Source organism: Mus pahari, chromosome 6 (assembly GCF_900095145.1).
Source record: "Mus pahari chromosome 6, PAHARI_EIJ_v1.1, whole genome shotgun sequence".
In the NCBI taxonomy this organism is placed as follows: Eukaryota; Metazoa; Chordata; class Mammalia; order Rodentia; family Muridae; genus Mus; species Mus pahari.
In genome coordinates, this window is record NC_034595.1 from 38,748,679 (window position 1) to 38,775,914 (window position 27,236).

The 27,236-nt window shown below is 37.2% G+C and overlaps 1 protein-coding gene across 3 annotated transcripts in view; it reads left to right on the forward strand.

The window, feature by feature from the left end:
* Window positions 1-27,236, forward strand: part of Dennd4c (DENN domain containing 4C) — a 95,867-nt gene that overhangs the window by 32,634 nt on the left and 35,997 nt on the right. For 2 of the 3 annotated variants that reach the window (XM_021200377.2, XM_029539682.1), the window contains 14 exons: window positions 2,290-2,356; window positions 3,405-3,463; window positions 4,840-4,984; window positions 8,666-8,841; window positions 11,515-11,615; window positions 12,689-12,907; window positions 16,094-16,239; window positions 17,921-17,956; window positions 18,049-18,179; window positions 19,964-20,096; window positions 23,436-23,642; window positions 24,350-24,478; window positions 25,429-25,573; window positions 25,806-25,952. In XM_021200377.2, the coding sequence (XP_021056036.1) occupies window positions 2,290-2,356; window positions 3,405-3,463; window positions 4,840-4,984; window positions 8,666-8,841; window positions 11,515-11,615; window positions 12,689-12,907; window positions 16,094-16,239; window positions 17,921-17,956; window positions 18,049-18,179; window positions 19,964-20,096; window positions 23,436-23,642; window positions 24,350-24,478; window positions 25,429-25,573; window positions 25,806-25,952 (1,841 nt within the window). The remainder of the gene's footprint in view (window positions 1-2,289; window positions 2,357-3,404; window positions 3,464-4,839; window positions 4,985-8,665; window positions 8,842-11,514; window positions 11,616-12,688; window positions 12,908-16,093; window positions 16,240-17,920; window positions 17,957-18,048; window positions 18,180-19,963; window positions 20,097-23,435; window positions 23,643-24,349; window positions 24,479-25,428; window positions 25,574-25,805; window positions 25,953-27,236) is intronic. The other variant, XM_021200378.1, reaches the window with a different exon arrangement.

The following is a 27,236-nucleotide window of genomic DNA, read 5'->3' on the forward strand; positions in this document are numbered from 1 at the left end:
AGATGTGTGGGTTTTTCCTATTCGTTCTTTAGAAATCAAGATAGTGAATATACACATGTGCTTTGTGTAAGTGGCCAATACAAGATCTAAGTATAATGAGTGTTCATCTCTAAACTAATGGAGAAATTAGAAAGGTAAATTAACTGATTTTAAATGTGCCATTTTAGCATGAGGCAGAATGCTTCATTCTCTTTGTCATGGAAATGTTTTATAAGGAAGGAAAATAGATGTGGAGCTCTGAGGGCTGCAGGTTTCTTGTTTCGTTTTGTTTTCAGACAGAGTTCTCTTTGTAGCCCAGACTGGCTGCAAACTCCTAGGCCTCTTGGTTTCTGTGTTCAGAGACTTTATAGGTATGCATGGGTCATTTATTTTTGAGGCTAAGAGGGATGGTTCAGGTAAGAGTACTTGTTCTTGCAGAAGACTTGGGTTGGATTTCCAGCACCCTCATTACTCATAACTCTAGTTCTAGATATCTAATGTACTCTTCTGACCTCCACATGTCATGTACAGACATACATGTAAACAAAACATTCAGACACCTAAAATTAGTGAATGAAATAAATGAATAAATAAAAACTTACTATGTATGTGCATTTATATATGTGCACACATGTGTATATACCACTAAGGCACACAAAGAGAGGTCAGAAGATAACTGAGTGTCAGTTCTCTCCTTCTACCATGTGGGTTCTGGGGGAATCAAACTCAGGTTGTCAGGCTTGGTAGCAGACACTTCTACCCACTGAGCCATCTCTCTGGCTCATGTTTTTTGCTTATTTTTTTATCTAATAAAGACTTTAGTAACAAACCAAGAAAGGTTAAGAACTTTTTGTAAACTCATCACAACAACATTTAGTGTAAAAATAGGATTTCTACTTTTTTTCCCAGAATGCAAGGTAGTGGATTTTTATGGTTTTAAATTTAATTTTTGGTTTTCAGATTAATTACATTGAGGTGAAATTTAACATTGGTGATAAGTAAGCAAGCTTATGGGCAATTGAGGTTCTATGGTTTCTACAGTAGACTCAGAGATCAATGATATGATCATTGTTCTTCTGTTAAGGTAAATAATACATTCTGTCTCTCCTAAGAGCATAGATCTCTGGAGAAACCTGACAAACATTGTGAGTAGAGAAATAGCATTTAGGTGTTCAAAGTTCAAGTAGGAAATCTAGGATTAAATTCCTTTTTTTTTTTTAAAGAGTTATTTATTTATTCTTTGTATGTGAGTACACTGTAGCCATGCAGACGGTTGTGAGCCTTCATGTGGCTGTTGGGAATTGAATTTTTAGGATCCGGCTGGCCCCGCTTGTTCCGGTCAACTCTGTTTGCTCGGTCCCTGCCTGCTCCGGCCCAAAGATTTATTTATTATTATTCATAAGTACACTAGCTGACTTCAGACACACTAAAAGAGGGCATCAGATTTCATTATGGGTGGTTGTGAGCTACCATGTGGTTGCTGGGATTTGAACTCAGAACCTTTGGAAGAGCAGTCAGTGCTCTTACTTGCTGAGCCATCTAGCCAGCCCTAGGATTAAATTTCTTATTTATACTTCCTTATATTGGCGTTGATAAGCAGGGCTATAAAAATAACTCTTGTTTGTTTTTATTTTTCAAGACAGGGTTTCTCTGTGTAGCCCTGGCTGCCCTGGAATTCACTGTGTAGACCAGGCTGGCCTTGAACTCAGAGATCTGCCTACCTTTGCCTTCTGAGTGCTGGGATTAAAGGTATATATCTTTACTGCCTGGCAAAAATAGCTTTTTAAAAAAAATATTATTTTTATTTGTGTGTGTTCATGTTCATACATATGTCTACCACAAGTATATGATTACCCATGGAGGCCAGAAGAGGGGCGTGGAGCCCCTGAAGCTAGAGTTGTAGGTTATTGTGAGCCATATGAACTTAACTCAAGCTCACTGCAAGAGTGTAGTCATTCTTAGCTGCTTCTGTATTTTATAGAGTGACTTCTGTATTATTGTTTTCCTGATGAAAATAATGGTTTTTGTTTGGTTTTATTAGACAAGGTCTCACTCTGTGGTGCAGGCTGGCCTAGAACTCACTTGGATGCCCAGGCTAGATTTCAACTTGAGTAATCCTCCTGCATCAACCTTTTAAGTACCAGAATTACAAGAATCTACCAGTATACTTTGCAAAGGTTTATTCTTTAGCTCAGTTTTAAATAGATGGTTTTTCTGTTGAGATGATATATAATGGAATGAAAGGCTTGCTAAGATCTGAGATACATTTAAGAAAAGTAACTATGGTATTCATTTTACAATCTTTTCTAGGCACATTTCACATTTTATGCAAAATATCCCTTTTCCTTCACCACAAAGACCAAGAATCCTCGTACAGGTAATGAAAAAGGAGTCTATTCGTGTCAATTTGTGCTAAGTTCTTTGAGTGTGAGATGAAGCAATATGTGTGTTTGAAGTTCTGACTATTCTTTATTGAACATTTTTTTCCTAGTCGGTCTTTAGACCCCAGGTGAGTAGAACTGGAGTAAATACTACTTATGATTCATGGTATTGTTTTCATTGGTTCATGTGTGCCCTTTCCATATCTGAATTTAATAATTAAACCCATAACATAAAATTATGTTATGGTTATGTCCTTAGTTTCTGAGTAACTGATAGTATTTAGTATTTCAATATTTAAATGCTGAGTATTTAAAATTTATTTGGAAAGAGGGAAATTAATACAGCTTTTAACAGTACTTTCAGACTGTACTAAAGAACCTGCTTCTTTCTTAGGCCTAGGTAGTGACAGGCCTAGGTAGGTAGGTGCACAACTTGTGACATTTACTATCTAGAATCAGTACAGACAAGATTTCAAAGACTTATTGCTTGGCTATAGGAATGAGATCGGGTTGGTATGAAAGTTGTGAAATATTTAGCTTTCAGTATATTTACTGACTCTTCCTGAATCATTGCAGATTACAACTGACACTGAGTAGCTTTAGAGTCTAATGAGACAATCAATTTAATAGTTCTTCTACGATATTGTTTATACTTTATAGCAGGGCTAAGTCAGACACTGTAGGTATTGAATGTATTTCAGTTCAGCAAGTATTAATTTGTATTAGACAATTACTAAATGCTTAACTAAGTTTTTTGAATGGATAAATTTGAGGCTCTTATAAAAATTATTCCAAAATTTTAAATAAGTACATTTAACCTCCTAATTGGGTCAAAATTCAGTCATCAATTTAAGAAGAGCTGATAAAAAAAAAAAAAAAAAAAAAAAAAAAAAAAACTCTTGAGTATTTACAGTTATCATTTACATCTCTGTATTTAAAATTACATACCTTTCTGCATATTAAGCAATTTTTTTGTTTAGCCCTTGATCAAAATATTGAGACTGCAAAATTGCTGTGGCTAATTTGTCTTTTTGTTTGTTTAAGCTATCGGTCCATGATGCATTAATACTGTCACAGCCAGTGTCCACACCTTTACCATTAAGGTAATGATGGCTTGCTTGCTTGCCTGTTTGTTTGTTTGTCTATAGCTAGATCCCAGGACACTATTTATGTTGGGCCTTAGGAGCCACACGCTCATCCCATTTTATTATATTTGAAATGCTATTTTTATTTGCTTGGAAGAAAATGTTCTAAAATATTTTACTGAGCTAAGCATGGTGGTACAAGCTTGTAATTCAAGAATCCTGGAAGACTGAGGCAGAAGAATTGCATGTTTAAGGCCAGCATGGGCAACTTAATGAAATCTTGTCTTAAGAACTATGGGTACATGTAGTAGCACTTGTTCAGCTTACACAAGCCCTGAGTTCAATCTCAAAAAGAAAAAGGGTCAGAATACTTTGGAGGCAGGATGACACTAGGTAAGATAGGGTGTCACTTAGTATTGCCATCCTTGATACCTAAGTGGGTGGTGTGGCTAATTTAATATGGAGGCCCTTTGAGACAGTTGAAAGGCTGGGGAAACGATTCAGTAGGTGAAGTGTTTGTCCTGCAAGTTTGAGGATCTAAATTTTGGTCCACAGAGCCCATGTATGTAGAAAGCATGTATGGGTTGTACATGCCTGTAGTCCCAACACTGGGCAGACAGGAATCAAAGACAAATGCACCCTAGGAATCATTGGTGAGCCAGATAGCCCACTTGGTTAAGCTCTAGGCCAAGGATAGACTCTAAAACAAAAGATGACAGGTGCCAAAGACCAACACTTAAAGCTGTCTTCTGACTATCACATGCATGTCCACATATTTCGTGCACAGACGTTCTACAAAATCCATAATTATAAGATCTAATACAGGAAATGCTTCTTTCTCATCTCTCCTTCCCATATTCAGTTTGTAAGTCATTGTTCATGGTGAGCGGATGCTCACCTCCTATATACCCCTTTTCTGCTTTTCATCTGCATCACTAATCCAGCTACTCTCTGAACTATTTTGTTAGTAGCCTCTTGATTGATCCTTTTACTCTTAGACCTTCAGTTCTTTATCTACCTGCAGCCAGTGCATCCTTTCATGAATATGAGTTTAATTGAGTCATTTCTCTTTACCATAATCTCTTGTTATTTTCACATGCTCCCTTATCTTGGATTTCTTATGCCGTTAGCGTTTCCTGCTTCAGAGTTCTTACATAATGCTGTCTCCCAGCCCCATTATGCTCCTACCTTTGAACTCAGCTCAAATTTGAGCTTCAGAAAATCTTTCTTAATAATGTTCATTTGAACCACACCATATAGTACCTCATTAAATTAGTTGCATTTTGCTAAGTTATGAACTGAAATTAATATTAGGTTCCTAACCTGTTTAATAAGTAAATGTTGGTATGTTTTAGTAAAGTAGTTCCCCAATCCTTTCTTTCTCTGTTCTCTAGTGGAGCCAACTTTAGCTCCTTGCTGATGAACCTGGGCCCTGAGAATTGTGCGACATTGCTGCTGCTGGTTTTACTGGAGAGTAAGATTCTGCTGCATTCTCTCAGGCCAGCTGTGCTGACGGGGGTGGCTGAAGCTGTTGTTGCTGTAAGTACAGTTTTTCTTTTAGAACAGAATTATTACTAAAGGATTTTGTGTACTTTTCTTTAAAGAAGGCAACTTTACAAATTCCAGCCCAGTCAGTTTGATATGAATGCAATTTGAGTGTATGAAGAAAACAAATGTTTGAGGGAAAAAAAATTTCAGTTTCTAATTTTTCATGTTTTAGTGTTCTCCTGAGAGTAAATACTCATTACATAACAGTAAAACTTGTAAGTGGTGCCTGGCAGTCTCTACCTGTAGTCTTATGTTTCTTTGGGTGACACAAACAGGGGTCTTGTCATCCTAATAGAGGACCCTGGAGACACTAAACTAATGAATCTCCCAAAGTCCAAATTGGAAACCAGTTGCTTTATTGAGATTGCTCACAAGAGTATAGATGAGCAGTTACACAGAGGAGCAGGGACAACTCAAATGTAGCTGCATCATTTAGGCTCCCTGAAGCCTAAATGAGTTATAGATGCTGGAACCCTAGTGATTGCCGCGGGACTTGCAGGTATCTCAGTAGGTCAGTCTTTTCCAGATACTGAATGGTGCAAGTATTTACTGTTCGTATGACCTAGGAGAGGGACCTCATGAATCTGAGTCAAGTTTCCCAGACTCCTGTAGTTTAATATCCTAAGTCTCTGCTTTTTCAAGAAGGGAATGTTTCAATTTGTAGAAAGTTGCTACACAATATCATAGCACTTGGGAGGCTGAGACAGAAATGTGTGTGTGTGTGTGTGTGTGTGTGTGTGTGTGTATCAAAATCTTGCCTCATAAAAATATAAAAAAGAAATAAACCAAAACACTAATGAAATCCTAGTTGATTTTATTAAGTTATGCAAATTTATTACATGGTTATTTTCTAATTTTAACTTAACTACTGTCTTGTATATATGGCTTTATTGTGAATAGTGTAATATAAAAATGATTCGCTCTTGGGTAAATCACAAATGAAGTCAAATTGTATTTAAAACACTGTAATGCCCTTTTACTGCACTTAGAAATCAGATCATAATGAATTTTTTGTTGCTATGTGTAGCTGTATGCACATGTGTGTGTGTGCACGCACACACACACACATGTACTCCTGTGTGTGCACATGCCTCTGCATTCATGAAATACCGGGCTTGCTCTGTGGGTGCTGGGATCTGAACCTCAGCTTTCATGATTCTGCAGCAAGTGTTCTCTAACTACTAAGTGATCTCTTTAGCCTTTGTTTATTTTGCTATCTACTTAATATGTGTGTGTGTGCTTGTCTGTCTGTCTGTCTGTCTGTCTGTCTGGATACATGAGTGCAGGTGCCTGTGGAGGCCAGAAGAGAGCATTTGATGTCCTGGAGATGGAGTTACAAGTGGTTGTGAGTCTTTAGATGTGGGTTCCTGGAACCAAATTCGGTCTTGTTCAATAGCAGTACTCACTCTTCAATGCCAGGCCATCTCTCCCGTCCCTGGCTTTGTTTTGTTTTTTTAAAGACAGGCTCACATTCAGCTAAAGTTGACCTGGAACTTATTTATCAGGTTGGTGGTGTGGACTTTCAAAGTTCTCCTGCCTTAACTGCCTGTGTTGGGATTAGAGGTGGAAGCTGCCATGCCTAGTCACCCTGCTTCCTTGGTGTATAATACTTTTGTTCATGTTTCAGGTAGTTGTATCTTTGTACTGAGGCTCACATTGCACATATTAGTGCATCCTGCTCTGGACTCTGTTTATGGATCTTTTTCCTCCATAGTATTATCCACTTTCTAATAAAATATATACTTTTTATATCTTCTGTTTATTGTATGTCTCTTCCTGTCATACTAGGTGTCAACAGACCAGGCAAGTCTGTCCTGCCAGTTCACGTCTGCCAGAAGTGTACGACTAATAGTTTTACTGGAACATAGGCTACTTATTGACTTATTACTTGTTACTGTTTTCATGTACAGAAGCAAAATTAAGTAGTTACAAAGGCTTTGAGGCCTAAATTACTCTTCATTTTGTAGAAAAAAAAAGACTAAAATTCTAGACTTTGAAGCTAGGAGGCATGGGTCTGTTTTATTGTTACTGTAATCTCATTGTCTAAGAGTGCTTAGCACTTATTAAATGCTTGTGTATCTCTTAGTACATAATTCTTGAAGACAGAAATGCCAGTCTTGAATAATGATCTGTAATGGCTAGCAGAAATGGTGCTATAGGTATTTCTTTGGGATTGCTGATGATGAGTAAGGGTGAAAATTGAACCAGACCTTAGAGCAATAGGTCATCACTGATTACAGTTGTGGCTTATTGATATTGAACATTCAGGTCGAGAGGCATGTCAGTCTACATAGTGAGTGTGAAGTCACCTATACTATGTAATACTCTGTCTCATATAAAAGTCTGTTATTTGAATGAGGCTTTGCAGTCACTACAGTACAATTTGTTGGGAAGGTATATGAACCAAAACAATATTTTAGTCTTTTTTTTCTCTTAGATTTATTTGTTTTAGGTGTTTATATCTGTGTATATATGGGCTAGTGCCCATGGAGGCCATAGGAGGGTATCAGATCTCCTAGAGCTGGAGTTAAAGAGGATGTGAGCCACTCAGTGTGAATTCTAGGAATTGAACCCAGGTTCCCTGGAAGAGTGGCCTGTGCTCTTAACCACTGAGCCATCTCTCCAGTCTCTTAGTGTATTTTTTCAACCTATTAGAAAGTGTTCTTACAAATAGAAACCAAACCAAACCAACCAACCAAACAAACAAAAACCTAAATATGCATACACTAAGATGACAACTTGTAAATTAAAACTTCCATTAAATTTTTTTCTGTGTGTATGTTTGTGCATATTTTTGTGTGTGGTATGGTGTGTGTGTGTGTGTGTGTGTGTGTGTGTGTGTGTGTGTGTGTCTGTCTGTCTGTCTGTCTGTGTCTGTGTCTGTGTCTGTGTCTGTGTGTGTATGCTAGAGACAAACTTCTGATGTCATTCTTCTCTGGTGCATTTCACTGTTTTTGAGACAGATTCTCTCATTGGCTGTGTTGAATGGCTAGCAAGCCACAGAGATCTGCCTGCATCTGCCTCTCCATTGCTGGGATTTTTAAGAGCCCATTATGCCTGGGTTTTTTTGTTTGAGAGTCTCAGAGAATGTTTAATATCAACTGAATTTTTAAGAGGTCAAGCTTCACTGAAGTTGAATTATTTTAAATGCTTATTTGAAGTATAGAAAATGTTTTAAGTGTGTTTTAATTACTATATTTTATTTTTTAGTGTGGCACTTGAGATAGAACCCCAGGTTCCTAAACCTTGCCAAGCAAACACTACCTAACTTCAGTCTCACACTAGTTTGTTTCTCCCACTGCCCACAGGCCTTCTGTGCACATAGATTTTGGTCAGAGATCATAAGTGGATAAAATGCCCAAGTTTATAAAAATGTAGGTTTGTTTTATTATTTTGGAGGGAGTTTCATCTTTTTCTTTGATTCTCCATAAAGTATGCATGAGATTTGTGTAGAAGAATTAACCTGCAAAAAGCTATTAGTGTGCCATGATCGTCAGTATTCTTGAAAATTTTAACCCAATAGTATTTGTAGTCACTTAACTTTGGAATGAAACTTAAAGTTGAAAAAACTGGATTTCATTGCTTTTCAGTGGTCCCTTTCAGTAATAGTTAATTGTATAGTTGTCATTGCAAATTCAAATTTGGTTAATTTTTAAAAAACTTTTCCCCTAGATGATCTTTCCATTTCAGTGGCAGTGCCCATATATTCCCCTTTGTCCTCTTTCATTGGCTGGAGTGCTTAGTGCACCTTTACCATTTATAGTTGGAGTGGACTCAAGGTACTTTGATCTTCATGACCCACCACAAGATGTTGTTTGCATTGACTTGGATACGAACACGTTATATGTGTAAGTGATTCATTTTCTATTATCTCCTGTGTGTAGTTTCCACCATATATAATTAAACTATTTACAAGCATTTAGAAATAAGTTGGATTGGCAGGAAATGTATAGATAAAGAAATTGAAGGTACTGCTGGTAATGGTGGTGCACGTCTTTAATCCTGGCACTAGGGAGGCAGAGGCAGGCTGATCTCTGTGTTCAAGGCCAGCCTGGTCTACAGAGCAAGGTTCCAGGACAGCCAGGGTGGCTTAGAGAAACTCCATCAAAAAAAAGCAGGGGTGGTGGTGGTGGTCTGGGAGTGTAGCTCAGTTGATAGAGGGCTTGCTTAGCATTCTCGGAGCCCTGGGTTCCAGTTCCAATACCAAATAGATGCTTTAGTGGCATATATACTTGGGACACAGAAGTGGCAGGATCATAAATTCATAGACCTTCTACAAAGTAACTTTGGAGCCAGCCTATACTCTTCAGGCCCTTGTGATCACTACAGGGCAGTTGTGTGGGAAGACATCTGAATGCGAATTGACAGAATAGTTGTATGAAAGGAAGCAAACATTGCTTAGAAAATAATACTGAAGCTAGTGTGGTAGCTTCTGCTTGTAAAGCCAGTACTTGGAAGGCTAAAGATCATCCTGGCTACATAGTGAGATCCAGGTCAACTTTAGCTACAGAGTGAGACATTGCCTCAAACAACTCCACAAAAATTTAAAATTAAAATAATACTGAGTGGATGCACTGTATTTTGAAACTGTTTAGCTACAATGGCTTGTTACTATGGATATCTAGATTTATAGATAACTTGGAAGTAAAGCGTCACTTCATGAATTCAGTTATTACATACCTCCCCCTTCCTCCCTCATTTCCTACATTTCTTTCCTTGTTCTCCTGGGAATTGAACCCAGGATCTGCTGTGAGTTAGGCCTGATCTCTACCACTCAGCCTCATAGCCAGCTCTGAAATTTTTGTTTGTCAAAGTCTCATATATCCCAGACTGGCCCTGAGTTTGAGTTAGCTATGGTAGCCAAGGATAGTCTTGAACTGATCTTTCTGCCTCTCCCAAGTGCTGGCGTTACAGGAATGTATCATACACCACGTCCAACATTCCTTTCTTTTATGGCAGTAAAAACAAGTGTTTTATATAGTTAATGGTTCCCCTTGGATTAGACAGACTGTGGCATGTGAATGCATGCCAGTTCCTAGTCATTTGGTACATTATCATCGTCATTTTGTAGATAAGAAATTTGAGTAACAGACAAAGTGATTATTTCTCAAAGTCAGATAGATAGTAAATGTTAGAGCCAGATTCCAAACTGATGATAATTCATATAGGGATGACAGTGTGCGTTTGGGGATTTAAAAGGTAGCACTAAAATAGATACTATGTAATTACATCAAGTGAGATTACTTGATCAGAGTTAAATGTTACATGCCATCAATTTTAAACACATAGTTGATTTGACATCTTATTTACTTAATTATAAGAAAAAAAAAATCTTACTCTGTGTCCTTGGTTGGTGAAACTTGTTATAGACCTGGCAGTCCTTTAACTTGAGGTGGTCTTCTTGCCTTTGCTTCCTGAGTCATAGATATGTGCCGTCATGCTCAACTAGTGTGAGTCTTAACAGTACTGGAACATGGCAATATGACAGCCCTTTAGTCAGTTCTCTTTCCAGGGAGGATACCACATTTGCTTCTGTGCTGGTGGCTGTCATTATCAGCCAGGGAGTATTTGAAGTTAATTTCTTTCTTTCTTTTTTTTTTTCTTCATTGTTTTCTCTCTCTCTCTCTTTTTTTTTTTATCTTTTTTTTTGTTTGTTTTTGTTTTTTTTCTTTTGAAGTTAATTTCTACTTGAAGTTCTTTGGACCATGCTGGTAAAATTGGTTGGACCGTAGGAGTTGAAGGAAGGAATCTCTTCTTCCCAGTTGAAATCTAAGTGAAGCCAATGTTACTGAGTCTTAGTTTGGTTTTCATTTAACACCATACTTGGTTGTGACCAAAATAGGGGCCTATTAATTAATCCTTAGATCAGATGGGGCTTTGGCGTCTCTCGAGGTTTCTAATCACTGAAGACTGAAGACTAAGCTATTAAAAGAAAGCCTGGTACATGCTGACTTGTAGAATATTTTTCAAAGCCATTGTCTCTGCTCTGTTTTTTATTTCTGGATTATAAAGTTTTGAAAATTTTAACCTTTATTTAGCTTTTATTTTTATTTTATCTGCGTCTTTAGGGTTTTTTTTTTTAATGCTTTTATGGTCATAGATTATGTTAAATAATGCTGTATTTGATTTCTTCTTACCTCTGTGAGGAATCCAATGAGCTAGATTTTCTTTGATTCTTTGTTAAATTCCATCCAGTTCTTGGTTTGGGCATGTAGTATTTTAGAGTTCTGCCAATAGGTTAACGTTTCAAGTCAGTTAATTTAACGTTATAGTGTTTAACTTTTAAAATCAGACTTGTGGTCCGTATTGTACGACTTGCAGCGATGGAAGAATGCTGTTGGGGACAGTCACATTGTCTAAGGTCTATTGACAAGGAACGAGAAGCACCCTAAAGTACCACCCATTCCATGTGTCAGTGTTAGTCTTCAGTGCATGAAAAATGTTCCTTTTAACTTTGAGAGAAGAATTTTGTTTAGTACAAATGAATTATATAGCAGATTTTCTTAACTCTCATCTAATAGAGCTGATGAAAAAAAGAACATAAACTGGAAGCAGCTTCCCAAAAAACCATGCAAGAGTCTGCTTGGCACCCTGAGGAGACTGTATCTGCAGCTCTGCTCAGGTGAGTGTGAGGAGGGGCGGGGGTGGGGGTGAGGGTGGGGGTGGGGGGGGGGGTGGGGGGGGGGGCGGGTACTTGCCACAAACCCAAATGGGAGTTGTCTCTTGCTCTGTCTCTCTATCTCATCCTTTCTTTTTAGTATTTTATTTCTAATTGTGTGTGTGTGTGTGTGTGTGTGTGTGTGTGTGTGTGTGACATGTGCATGCATGTGTAAGGTACCTGTAGAGCCCAAAAGAGAGCATCAGATCCCAAGGAGCTGTAAGCTGCCCAGTGTGGGTGATTAGTCTTATGCAAGAACAGTATGCAAGTATGCATTCTTAACCACTGACCCATCTCTCTAGCCCATTTTTGTTTTGAGACACTGTCTTTGCTATATAGCTCAAGTTGATTGACCTGGAACGTGTGATCTGTTTGTTTCTGCCTCTCCCCTTTGAAAGCTTTTTAAATGTGAGAACAAGATAAGATAATTAAAATAAAGGTAATTGTTAATTAAACATATTTGGTTCTGTTTAATGAGTTATTTTATATCAGGCCTAAACAATATGTGGTTAGTTATTTTTTGTTTTTTAACATATTCTTCATTCTTCGTACCCTTTCCTCTTTGCTACCCTTTGAGAGCTAAAGATGACTTCACACTCATGATCCTTTTGTCCCTACCTCCCAAATATTAGGGTTGCAGGTGTAGAGTCCAAGGCCAGCTTGTGTAGTGCTGGGGATTAGACCCGGGGTGGGAACGCACACCATCTGAGCTACAGCCTGAGTCCAGTGTTTTGTTTCGTTGGTTTTGAGAGTTTTTACTTGTTTGTTTAGGATTTTTGAGATTGGAGCTCATGTTTGTCCTAGGGCTGGTTCTAACCTGCTGTGTAGCTGAGTAACCCCAGCACTTAGGGAGGCCGAGACAACAAGATGGTGAAAGAGAAGCCAGCCTGGATTACGTGGCTAGAATATATCAAGAGAGAGAGAGAGAGAGTGGGAGGTGGTGGGGAGCTTTATTTTGACTATTTTCTTATCATTCAATCATGATATAGTAAATATTATATATTAATACTTTATTTTGCTTTTCCTTACTTTGTCAGTTCACCGAAAACCTCAAGAAAGTTCAGCAATTGAGATGACTCCAATTGAAGCAGATTTCTCTTGGCAAAAAAAGATGACACAATTGGAGATGGAAATTCAAGAGACATTTTTGAGATTTATGGCATCTATTTTAAAAGGATACAGGTCATTTCTCAGACCGATCACAGAAGCTCCTTCTAATAAAGCCACAGCTGCGGATTCACTGTTTGATCGTCAGGGTGAGTGCCAATGAGATCACAGTTGCCTTCATTAAAGTCAAAGGCATTTCTATTTAGGGTTGCTACATAGATGGATTTACTACATCCATAGAAGTTCATATTCAAATGTAAGGAATTTGCATTTTCTGTAACCTACCTCTATTGGTAGATAACTTATTATTTTTGTACTCCATTGTTTTTCATGAAAAATGTGAAACTGACTGTGTTTAATTTGAAGAATCCAATGTATTGTATACAATCCCATATGATCAGTTATTTCAGGAAGACACATCTGGGATTTGCCAGAATTTTTGGCAGTTTTTCTTTCCTCAGTTTTATAATTTGTGCCTCAATAATTATTTTACAGACTGAAACCACCAGTTTTTATGACATGGTCTGAAGTTTTATGTAAATAGTGTAGCATTTGTTCTAGGGAATGAAGACATTAGACAACAAAGTACTGTAAATACCAAGTGCAGTGTTGATTCCATGAGAGGGCTAACTTGGTAAGATGTTTTTCCTGAAGACATAACACAGTGAAGAATGGATAGGAATTGAATAGTGACTTTGGCTTAACTTTTATACAAACAAAACACATATGCAATCCTCACACAGCTGTCATCTAGCTTCAGCGGTTTCGTCTGCCTTGTCCATTCCCTTCCCCTCCGTTTCATTTAAAGTACAATGCAGACAGGCCATCATTTCTTTAGTAACTGTTGTTATTATAGATTTACGTGTATGAGCTGTTATATCATTGTGTTGTTTAACATTTCATCTCCTATTTCTTGGAAACTTGATTGCATCAAGAGCCACTCTGCCTAGTAGAAATACCATGTGAGCTACACATGGTATTTGTAGTAGCCACATAAAAATTTAACAACTAAGAAAAACTAATTGTAATTGTATTTCCTCTATCATGTTTGAAACAGTATCATTTCAACATATGATCAAAGAAATTTTTTAAGATTTATTTATTTTATGTATGTGAGTACACTATAACTGTCTTCAGACACACTAGAAGAAGGTATTGGATCCCATTACAGATGGTTGTCAACCACCATGTAGTTGCTGGGAATTGAACTCAGAACCTCTAGAAGAGCAGTCAGTTGAGTCATCTCTCCAGCCCCCATCAAAAAATTTTAGTTATTAAATAGCCTTACATTCCTTATGTTTATATTGTCTATAAAATGCAATATGTATTGTGTAACTTACAGTGGAGTTCCATTAGTTGAACTTAAGATGGTGTACGGGTGTGGAAGCTTGATTACTAAAGATTTAAGTTCAGGAGTTTTGGCACATGACAACAAAACGCTGCCCATTCTCTCTCTCCTTCCTCTTTCTCACTGTTTCCCCTTTCCCTCTATTTCCTTTCTTCCCTTTCTGTCCCTTTCTCTCCTTCCCTCCTCACCTCCTCCCGTTCTCCTCACTTTCCCTCATAATTTTCTCCTATTTTACTTAATAATTTGCCTGTTGTTCAAGAGGGTGGGAATGAATGAGTAATACAGCATGCCAACTGCCCTAAGGCATTAAAAAAAAGGAAGACAGAAAAAGTAGCCTAAAATCCATATTTTAAATGGTGTTAGAGTACAGAGGACTATTTGAGATAGTTAAAATTTCAGTCTTTAAGAACGAATTGGCTGACCTTACGTGCCTTTAATTCCAGCATTCAAGAGGCAGAGGGAGAAAAATCTCTTGAGTTCAAGGGAAGCCTGGCCTATATAGAAAGCTATAGGCCAGCCAGTGCGATATATTAAGACTCTGCCTCAAAACTAAAGAGATGGCTAGCAGTTAAGAGAATAAACTGCTCTTGTAGAAAACCTAAGTTTGGGTCCCAGAATCCAGTGTTGAACAATTCACAACTGCCTTTAACTCTAGTTTTCAGGGGATCCAGTGTCTTCTAATGGCCTCCTAGGATTCCTGCACACATGGTGCATGTACACACACACACACACACACACACACACACACACACACACACACACACGAGGAAGAGTTGGTATACTGGTAGTTACAGTAAGCCTACTTCCTCACTTCTTTTTCTGCTAGCCTCACCAACTTTATACAAGCAAACCAAACAGAGATATTGATCTGAGAGTGATATGGGAATTAAAGATTAGTAGTTATATTGAAAACTAGCAAGGAACATATGATGAGTATGCCTCTGTATAGACTCATTGAGACCCATGGTTTTTAAAGCCCCGAGTCTTTCATGCTTTATGCATGGTAGTTACCTTTTAATCACTGTGACAACATGCGGGAGGAAAACACCCTTTGATAAAGCAGAACTTCCATGGAAGATCATGGCTAAGGAAAACTGTGCACCTCTTGACAATCACGAAACATAGGGAGAGACAGGGCTCTTGGGGCAAGACATTCCTTTTCCAGAGCTGTCCCTACTCACCTGCTTCCTCCTCTGGACCTTCCTGCTAATTCCTCCTTTAATTTGAACTAAATGGGTTAACCTGTTGGTGAATGATCTGGTCACCTCTCACTAGTGCCCTCAGCTGTGGACATGAGCCACTTCATGTGATGCCTCATAGCCAAACCCCAACAGTGAAGATGATGATGGTAGGAATGAGGGACTGATGTGTGGTCACTAAAGGAGAGGCCCCTGGCCTCAGTGAAACAGAGGACTACTATCCAGGTGCTTGACTTGAACCGCACAGAAATCCTCGTCACATGCAGGAATGATGGGCTGATAGTAGAGAAAGAAAATTGACCCACTGATTATAGATAAGCCATTGGCTTAAGAGTTGAATAGTCTCAGAGGAAAGTTCTTGTTTGTTTTGTTTTTTGAGACAGGGTTTCTCTGTGTAGACCTGGCTGTCCAGGAGCTTGTTCTGTAGACCATGCAAAACCTGAACTCAGAATTTAGATCCACTTGTCTCTGCTTCTGAGTGCTGGGATTCAAGGCATGCAGCACCATGCCCACCGGAGAAGAGTTCCTGTCTTGCTCGGGACATAGGGCTGAGGTTCCTTAGAGGATTCATTATTCAGTGAAGAGATTGGTATCAGGGGGTTGCATAGTTAAGTCAGGCAGAAAGAACTTTACGTGATTGTTAGAAATTCCGATAAATGTGAATTTGCATGAAGGGATTATAATATATATGAGAATAATGTTTGATAAGACATCAGCATATATGAGAATAATGTTTGATAAGACATCAGCTTCTTTTTAAAAATTTATTATGATTTTGTTTTCTTCAGGTTTTTTGAAAAGTCGGGATCGTGCTTATACAAAATTCTATACTCTTTTATCCAAAACACAGATTTTTATTCGTTTCATTGAAGAATGCAGTTTTGTAAGTGATAAAGATACTGGATTGGCATTTTTTGATGATTGCATTGAGAAGGTAATATTTTGTTTAATGTGACAATTTAAAAAAAAAAAAAACCTTAGTTTAACCTGTATAATAATAGTTTGTGTGTGTTTAAGAGAGAGCAGGAGGGAGGTTGGGAGGGAGGGAGGGAGGGAGGGAGAGAAAAAACGTGACTTTCCTCTGTGGTATCTACTTGCTTCTATTACTTGATTTGCTTTTCTCTCTGAGCCTGTTGAATGTTAAAAATGTTTCCTTATCTAAGTCGTAGTGTTTGTTGTTGTTGGTTTAATCTAAGTGAACAGGATATTATTAGTTTCTTTATTTAAAAGCTATGGATTTTTGGGTAGTGGTCTGCTATGTTTTCTTGCTTTAATGTCTTTCAGAATAGTTTGATAATATCTGTAAGACTTTTTTTGTTATTGTTCAAGTTTTCTTTTGAGCTAGAGTCTTATGTGAACCAGGCTGGCTTTGAGTTTGCTACTTAACTAAGGATGACTGAAATTCACCTTCCAAGTACTGTAATTTTAGGCATGTGTCACCTCTTCACCAACCCCCCACACTATATCACCTTTTTTTTTTTTCTTCTGATAGGGTCTTGATATGTTACCTGGCTGGCCTGGAATTTGCTGTGTAGACTAAGACTTGTCTGGCCTGGAACTTGAAATTCTACCTTTGCTTCCCAAATACTGGGGTGATTAGAGCCATGTACCCCTATGCCCAGCCCTTGACTTTGAATAGTGAGGAATTAAGTTCATATGTCTTTTTAGTTTTTTATAGGTTTCACAGTTTTTCTAAATAGATCTAGGAGCCACTTTTTCTTGTCACAAATCATATTATATAAGGCTTGAAATTGTATCCATGAATGGTTGAGCATTATGTTTTAATTTTTACCAATCTTCAGTGATTCATGTGTCTTAGAAACCATGTTTGAGTAAGATTTATAAAATAACTAATCAAAAAAAAAAACAAAAAAAAGAACAACAACAACAACAAAAAAAAAAACAACAACTAATCAAAGCCAAGTATAACATGCCTGTAATCCCTTTGCTTGAGAGGCTAAGGCAGACAGATGGGTAGTTCTAGGCCAGCTGTGGCTACATAGTAAGACCTGTCTCAAAGAGTGAGAGAGAGGAAGGAAAGGAAACTAATGAAAAAAATACCCTTCTGTCCTATAAGTCACAGACAAATATGCTTTAATGTAAGCATAGGAAACCTAATTTTGTATACCTGGTATTGAAAAAAAAGTTTATTTTTGTGTATGTGAGGTACATGCACACATGTGTGGTGATGGACATGTGCAGAGGACAGAGGAGAAGGCTGCACGGTGTCATGCTGTACTACTCACCACCATGTTCCTTTGAGATAGGGTCTGTCACTGAACCAGGTGCTGGACCGGTTGTCAGCAAGGTCCAACAGTTTTCCTGTCCCTGCCAACCTCTTCCCCATTGTCCTGGTCTTACAGGCATGTGCAGCTGCCTTGCTTTTCTGTGGGTGCTGAGGTCAAACTCAGATCCTACAAACTGTTTGTAGAGTACTCTTAATCACTGAGCCATTGCTCCAGCCCTAAGTTGTTTCTCCTCCTCTTCCTCCTCTTCTTCCTCTTCCTCCTCCTCTTCTTCAAGTTTCTTCTTTTTAAAATCAAGATTTAAAATTTTTAAAAATTATTCAACTTGATACAGGTTTTCACTTAGAATTTCTCTTTTTCTCTTCTTAGTTGTTTCCAGATAAAGGTGTAGAGAAAACAGACAAGGTATGATTTTTTTTTCTTATGTTTAAATGTTGCCTTTGAGAATTAGAATTTTACTTATATGCGCATTAATTGGAGAACATACTTATTTTCAGGTTGATTTGGATTCAGCAGAAGACACCAAATTGATAGAGCTAGATGACTCACAGAAAAGTGAACACACTGTATTTATAATGCCACCTGAGCCACCTCCTGATGATGGAAATAACTTGTCACCTCAGTACAGGTAGAATGAAATTTTTAAAGATCAACTTGGGCATCGTTTAGATAGTTTATTTCAGTTTTTGCCATGTTTAAGAGATGTAAATGTTTGTAGTATGTGTAGGTAATTTTCAGTGTAAATTCAGTGACCTGAGATAAATATTCTGTGGACTTCTACCAGGTGTTACTGTGTAAGGGTGAATGGCCTTACTGGAAGGGAGGTCAGACGGTAATATTTACTTAGGTGTTACACTATATATATAGTTTAATCTTCAGAATTGTATTTCTTAAAAAAAAGTTTTGGGTTTGGGGTTATTTTGTTGTTGTTGTTTTGAGATTCCCTACCAACTAACTTTAGGAGTTTTAATCCTGTGAAATTCTTCAGTTTGTGAGATAGAGAAAATGTGAAAGTAGAGGAATCAGTCTGTTTAAAGACGAGGAACCTAGCAAGTAGGATTTAGATGAGAATCGTTTCAGAAATTACAGTAAATATGTTTTCCTTACTATAATCATCATGGTACATAGTTTAATAAACTTTAATGAAATAAATGTTACACACAATTTTAGTACTAATTTTAGATTTATTAATAACTTTAGGTATGTGTGTATATTGTGTAGACAAGTTCATCTTAAACATTCTCTTTGTACCCTATGTTTACCTTTAGTGGTCTGAACATCCTTTCATGCCACTGAGAGTTTTCACGGCTTATAATTTTACTGACCACCTTGTGTACAGTTACTGTAATTTATTTATAATTTTTCTTGTGGATTTGTTCATAGTTTTTTGTGTCTTTGCATATATAGATATATACACACAAACAATAATTCTCTAAGGAAAAGCCAAGGACCTTTGTAAAGGAACTACTCTCAACAGGGCTGAATGAGACTGGAGTTATATAGCAATTGAGTGTCTTAAATGCTAGTTCGATTTCATGCTGTGTAATTAATTTTTGTCTTAACTTGTGTGGTTGAGGCTTTTGGTATTGACATAAAAATCACAATCAAGGGAAGGCGGGCTTTCTACAGGGAAAATTTGTCAAAATAAATCAGTAGATAGTTTCCAAGGAGAAAGAGCCAGCAATAGGAAAAAAACCTCAGCCTTTCTAGCATTTAAAAAATGCACACTCAACTGTTGAGCAGCAGTTTACCTGTTGAGGCTGAGCTGTGCTGTGAGTGTCTGTTAGTATGCCCATGTTTGAAGTCACCTGCTGTTGATTAGAATGACCTGTTCTCTTGAGAAACACTGCTTTAGCTTAGTATTTTAATAAATTAAGCAAGAGTATTTACAAAGATACACACATATAGACAATTAATTGATGATATTCTGAAGAAACTGAATAATATTCAGAAGTGTAAAGAACTTGTTAAACCATAATTTCTAAAATAAAAAGACTGCATTTTTTCTTTTAAGTACTGATGTAATGTCTTAAAGAAAAAGTTGATTATTAAATATACTGGTATTTTAAATATTATCCTTGAACATAGATTTTATGTAAAGAGTTATGAATTCCTCATTAAGACAAACATCAGGGATTTTTCTTTTTTTGCAGACTGGTTGAAAATAACAATAGCTGGGACCAGCTAGAGTTCCTGACAGGACATTCTGTAATACTAGCATTGTTTTCTCATACTTTGAAACAAATTGTGAGGAGTTTTAAAGAATATTATAGTATAATATTTAGAAATTTAATTTAAAACTAATATAAAATGTATTTAAATATTTAGAAAGTTTAGACATTTTTACCTAAGTACTGAGTAAGAATTTGATGGATTGTAACCCAGCACTTCTATTTTTGCTTCCTATTTTAGTTACACATACTTTCCAAGATTGGATCTTAAGCTTTTTGACAGCCCACAGGAGCTGAAACTGTGCTTCAACAGACATCCTCCTGGGAGTAGCATTACAAACAGCCCTGCCCTCATGGCTAAAAGGACTAAACAGGTTAGATGTTCTTTCAATAACCCCTGTTCATTGAAAATGTAAAATATATATGTACAGAATCCTTAGCAGCCATTTGAAGGCCTGTTGTGGTTGTTACGTGTGTAACTGTATTTCTTGTACCCAACTTGATATTAAAGCTGAAGTTTAAAGCACCCATTTATATTTAAGGGAAGTCTTGAGATTCAAACAAACCTTAACTTTTCTGGACTTGTGGTGGCACACTTAATCCCAGCACTCAGGAAACAAAGACAGGAGGATTTCAATGTTTTTGAGCCACCCTGGCCTATATAGTAAATTCCAAGCCAGCCAGCACTATCTAGTGAAATCCTGCCTCAAAAATTAAAAGAAATAAAATAAAAAGTATGTAATTTAGCTGGGCAGTGGTAGTGCATACCTTTATTCCCAGTACTTGAAAGAAGGCAGGGGTAGGTGGATCTCTGAATTCGAGGTCATATGTATATGTGTATGTGTGTATGAAACCTTATTGTGAGAAAATTCATATACCACATAATTTATCCACTTAAAATATTTATGTAACTCAGTAGCTTGTCTTCCACTCTGTTACTTTCAATGTGTTCTCAGGATTGTGCATCCATCTCCTCAGCTAATTTTAGAGATGAAAATAACTCTAGAAGAAAAACCCATAAGCTTCTCCCATAACTCTCTGCAACTACTAATCTGTTTTCTGTCCCCACAGGAGCATTATTCTAGGCATTTCATATAAATAGGATACTGTAGTAGTAGTATTTTGTGATTATCTTTTTTAGCTTAGCATAGTCTTTTCAAGATCTATCCATCCTCTAGCATGCATTAGTACTTAATTTTGACTGAGTGGCATACACATAGCAGCTTATCTGTTCATAGGCATGCAACAGTTCTTATTTTTGGCTACTATAAATAATGTTGGCATAAACATTTGTGTGCAGTTGCCAAGTAGATATTTTTATGTCTTTCCAGGATATCTAGGAATAGAGCTGTTATATTTATTATACGGTAATTCTGTGTTTCTGTTTCTGAGGAAATAAGCTATTGTTCGGAATGGCTACATCATTTTACATTTCTATTAACACTGTTTAGAGTCCTGATAATTACAATATCCTTTTCACGTATTATCTGCCTTTTTAAAATTACTGCCATCTGATGAATATGAAGTGATAGATGCTTCACTGTAGCTTTGATTTGTATTTTCTTTGGGTCTTACATAAAAAACAGTATTACAAATACTACATCAAAGGGAGTTAACTCAGGATAGTCTTGATATCTTATATTACTGCAGCATCTAATTTAGGAAGAAAGGAGTGTAAGCTATGCTGAGATGCATTAAAGTAACATCCTTTATACACTGATATTTGGAGGTTCTTTAGAATGAACTGGAATTGTAAGAGTTCTGCTGTTTCAGCCTCCTGAGTATTTGGATTGTAGTTAAAAGCCACATTGTCTAGCCTTGGAGCAGTTATTTTTAAAGACCTACTCGGTGAGAGAATCTATGTAAACAGTAAACTCAGAAAGGAGAATTAAAAGGATATCTTGTCAAAAAATAACTTAGGGCATCTTAATTGTTAGTAGAGAGAAGAATGAGAAATACTTTTTTAAGATTAGAGGCAGCCTGGAGAAAGGGAGGTAGGTGCTTGTTGTGCAAACCTGGTGACCTGATCTCGTCCCCAGAGCCCATCTGAATGGAAGGAGTGAGTCCACAAAGTTGTTCTTTGACCCCTGCACATGAGCCATGCACATGTTTCACGATATACAGCTTATGCAGTGTTTTTCGGAGTTCATCGATTCTTGGATTTTATACTTTAGTGCTGAAAAAGCCACTTTGCATAAATATATAGTACAAAAAAGCAAAAGTATGTTTAGAACCAGTTCAGAAGTTAATGGAAATTCTGTCCTAACATGAGCCAAAAAAGTTGGTTAGTGATTTTTTTTTTAATGAAACTCAAGTCAGCAGCCCATACAACATTTTTTAAAGTAAAACATCGTGATACAACACAGTTCAAATGTAAAACTAGATATAGCTCAGTCAGTAATATGCTCAATCCAAAAGTATATGGACCTGAGTTCTGGCCTCAGAATCCATATAAAAGAGCCAGGTGAGGTGGTGAACACTTGTAATCTCAGTACCAAGGAGGCAAAGACTCAAGAGGATTCCTCGCGCTTGCTGATCAACCGCCTTATCTAACCAGAAAGGTCCAGGCCAATGGGAGAGCCTACCAAAAACAAAACAAAACGAAACAGAAAACCAGAGTGGATAAGCACATGAGGGACACCTAAGGTTTATCTCTGCTCTCCACATGTCTATGCACGCATACAAATATGAACAAAATGTCACAAAAAATCCTTTTTTGATGTTTACACTGAGGAATAGGGATGGGGAAATACTAAGTGTGTTTTCTGTTCTACAAGTAAGTCGTCATGTTTCTGAAAGAGCGAGGAACTGCACGTGTTGTAAAAACACTGGATACCTAATGTTTGGTCGTATTGAATAAGAGTTGAGGCGTTTTCAGCAGTGTCTAAGCTGGGCATCTGTGATGTGATGGGGCCAGTGCAAGCGTGTGATGGAGCATAGTGAGCACTCACACACTTGGAGTCTTTCTTTTTTTCATTTTTTTATTAGATATTTTCTTCATTTACATTTCAAATGCTATCCCGAATGTTCCCTTTACCCTNCCCNNNCCCTNCTCCCCTATCCACCCACTCCCACTTCTTGGCCCTGGCGTTCCCCTGTACTGGGGCATATAAAGTTTGTAAGACCAAGGGGCCTCGCCTCCCAATGGTGGCAGGACTCATAGGGGCCCACAGAGACTGAAGCAACAATCAGGGAGCCTGTATTGGTTTGAGCTAGATTTAGGTTCTCTGTATAAACCTTACGGTTGTATAGCTTAGGGGTTTTGAGGGACTCCTTCTGGATTGCCTCCTCCAGCCTTGATAGGAGGTTTTGTGCCTGGTCTTCTGGTAACTTGTTAAATCTTGTTTGGTGGATAGCACCGGGAGGCCTGCTGTTTTGTTTGTTTTGTTGTTTTGTTTTGCTTTGTTTTGTTTTAAGGGAAATGGAGGAGAAGTGGGTCTGGGAGGAAGGGGAGGCTGGGGAGGGGGCCAAGAGGAGAAAAGCAAGGGGAGACTGCAATTGGGGTGCAATGTATGAGAAGAGAATAAAAGAAGTGACTGTACTAAAAAGAAGCTGAGCTATTAGCCAAAGTTCTTGGAACCGTGTGACACAAAATTAAGGCTATAAAAATCCTTCATTTTTAAAGTCTAACTTTACATTAAAATTTTTCTCTTTATTTCTTCATTTACTATAATGAATTTTAATGAATACAGTGATATTTATTTTCTTTATAGGAGATAAAAACAGCTCACAAGTTGGCGAAGAGATGTTACACGAATCCACCACAATGGGCCAAGTATCTATTCAGCCATTGTTACAGTCTGTGGTTTATTTGTCTCCCAGCCTATGTTAGAGTTTCTCACCCTAAGGTCCGAGCACTCCAGCAGGCACATGATGTGCTTGTTAAGATGCGGAAGACAGATGTGGATCCACTAGATGAGGCAAGTACACTGAGATATTTTACAGCTCTTCTTGTAGCAGTGGATGTTTGTGTTTGGCAAGTGAGCTATATCCGTAGTCCTAACTGATATATGTTGTTTTGTAATTTTAAGTGTTTGGGTCTTGGAGACTCATGATTATAATCCTAGCACTTTTTGAGGCTGAGGCAGGAGATTGCCCCAAGTTTTAGGCTAGCACACCCTGACCCTACAGAGCAACAACCTATCTTAAACATAATAAAACAAAATGAAGTAAAAAAACAAAAAGGAAAATAGGGAAGTTAGTTAATTAAGCTCGTAGTCGGCTAAATATACTGGTTGGGGTGAAAGGTATTTTAACTTGTTTGATTTTAGAAATGAATTCTTTTTCACATTATGGAGAACAGTATTTCATGTTATGGAAAACAATGATTTTCCTTATAGATTTATTTTCTTAAAACAGATGAGACATGTGCATGAAATAATACTATTGATTATTTCTGTTATGTTGAATAGGGTTTATTGTTGTATTTTATATGTTTTCTTAAACACAAGTATTTTGTAACTATTCTAGTCTGGAGGTCACTGTGTATGGATGGCCTTGAATTCCTAATCCTCCTGCCTCTGCTTCCTTCTAACCACCCTGATTGAGTAGAACCTTTTTTAAGTCTCTGTAAGTCTCAAGTAAAGGAATATGCCGAGGATTTATGCTGTGTCGTTCCTCTTGTCAGGTGTGCTATCGAGTAGTCATGCAGCTTTGTGGACTTTGGGTTAATCCTGTTCTAGCAGTGAGAGTCTTATTTGAAATGAAAACTGCTAGAATAAAACCAAATGCCATTACTTACGGCTATTACAATAAGGTGAGTTGGATTAATGCTAGGCAGGGTAGCATATTTGTTAAAAATGTTTTATTATTTGTTAAACAAGTTAAAAGGAGGTTGGTCTCTCATCTTCATTAACAGAATTGTATAAATTATAAACAACATGTTTTGAAATGTGGATATATTTTGAAATGGCTTAGTCAAGCTAATTAACATACTCATTTACTGATTTTTTTAGGTGAGAATATAAAATTTACCAACTTTCAAAATAAATATGTTGTTATTAACTATAGTTGCCATGTTAAACAATAGATCTCTTAAATTTATTCCTTCTACCTAACCGTAAACCAATAGCTCTTTACTGTTCTCCCGCCTGCCCCTGTCTGTGTGAATGACTACTTCTGGTTCATTCACCTCTTGAATTCTATGTGAAAGGCAAGATCATGTGATCTACCTGCTCTACCTACCATAATGTCCTCAAGGTTCCCTGGATTATTCTGGCAAGGTTTTTGGTTTTTGGGTTTTTTTTTTTTAAGCTAATATTTCATTGTGTATATATGCCACATTCTCTGTATCCATTCCTGGATATTTAGGTTGGTCCTATTTCTCAATTATTGTTAATAATGCTATAGTGAAATTGGGTGTACAGACAGATGCCTGTGTGAAATAGTGATTTCATTTCCTGTGGATATGTATTCAGTAGTTTTTAGCTTTTAAGGACCTTTCATATTGTTTCCCACTGTAAGTTTACTAATTTATATTCCTATCAATGGTGCAAAGCCCTCTTTTCTCTACATACTTGTCAATATTCCTTTTTTGAACTTAAATTTTTTTATTTTAAAATTTATTTGTGTGGTGGTCAGAAGACAGTTTTTGGTGCTTTTCTTTGGGTTAGGGTTTTGGGGTACCAGGCATATACAGAGAGTTTTTTTACCCACTGAGGTAGCCCCTGGCCCTAAATAACTTTTATTTATTTTTTAAACCTTTAGGTAGTTTTGGAGAGCCCATGGCCCAGCAGTACTCGCAGTGGTATTTTCTTGTGGACGAAAGTAAGGAATGTTGTACATGGTTTGGCCCAGTTTAGGCAACCACTTAAAAAGACTGGGCAAAAATCACAGGTCTTTTCAATATCAGGTAATATATATGATTGGAAAGATGTTTTAAACCATAGGTTTATAAACATGAAGTTTTAATCATATGAAATATCTGTTTGATAGTTTTATTTAAAAGTGAAGATAGATTTTCTTATGTTTTTTCATAGAAATCTACAAATTGTTGTGTGACTATCAATTAACTGTGGGCCATTCGTGTTTAGTTTTAGAAATATCGTACATGAATTACTGAACAACATTGTCCTTATCTTTAGCTCCTCAGAATGCTGCATGTGGAAGTGATGGGGACACAGTGAGCCATGGTAGTGTGGATAGTTCTAACGATGCTAACAATGGGGAGCACACAGTCTTCGTCAGAGACTTAATCAGCCTTGATTCCATTGATAATCACTCTAGCACAGGTACTAAAATACATATTTTACTAACCTTTCAGTTACCATCACTTAGATATTTCTTTTTCCAAAAAAAAAAAAAGCAGTGTATACCACTGAGAGGGTTATGCTTCTGCACTTCTCCTTACTTCCTGTAGCATGAAATTTACCTTGGGGTGCAGTGCACAGTGTGCTAGCATGTGTGTCTTTATAATTTGTTCATCTTCAGTTTATGAATGTGTCTGAGATAGTTGTTAGGCCATGACCTAATGAACTTGAATGTTACTGACATGATTTATAAATCCTCTTTTCATCAAGTTGAAAATTTAACTTAGAACTTTCAAATCATGAATACCTGTAAAGGAAAGAAAATGTCATTTTGAAAAAGGATGTTTCTGTTTAAGACGTCTGATTGTAAAAGCTGCTTATGTGTATGTAGCCACAGGCATAACCTGTGACTTGAAGTTAGAGCAACTGTATTGAAAGCCCTGGCTGGTATAAGAAGCTCACATCTGCCCTCTGTGTGTTGTCTGGTTGCTGGTACCAGGTGTCCTTTATAAAGAAGAGCTCACAGTCTAATTAGTTCCTGTGCTTCCTCTGGTGACCTTGTCTCAATGACTGAAGTCTCCTTTTCTCTGCTCTCTGTTGCTCTGCTCTTTACTCTGTGCTGTGTCTTGGTGCTGCATGTGTCCTGGGCGGTCAAGTGTGGGGCAAACAGACTTGTGTGAACTGAAGCTATGGATGCACGTGTGATTTAATTCTACCTTTGAATGTTAACCACTTCAGGTAATTTCCCATTTACTAGGTTAAATTTGCTGACATTCAAGGGTGGGGGCAAGATACTTGGTTGTATTTTAAGTGTTATATTTTAAGGAGCAATTTTGAGTTTCTTGGCTGAATTATTCTTTAGATAATAATTGTATATAGGCTCTCAGATTTTCATGTGACAATTTATGACCAGTTTATAAACATTTATTATTTTATTTAGAAATAAAGTATGTTTTTCTGCAATTATAATTTTAAGATTTGTTTATAGTATCATTGCATGAAATGTTATCATGGGTATGAAAGAGTCTAGTTGTTGAGGTACTCTCTGCTTTCCTTAAGATAAGAAGTCTGCTTATCTTTTGTGCCTAAAACTGCCTTGCTACAATTACAGGAGTGTATGTAAACCCCCAAGACAACATGAGCCTGTAGTTTGCCATCTTTTAGTAATTAGCCTTTTAAACCAACTATTTGTTACTTAAAAAGAAACCTTTGTGGGACTTTTATTTTTAAGAAGTTATTATTATTATTATTATTATTATTATTATT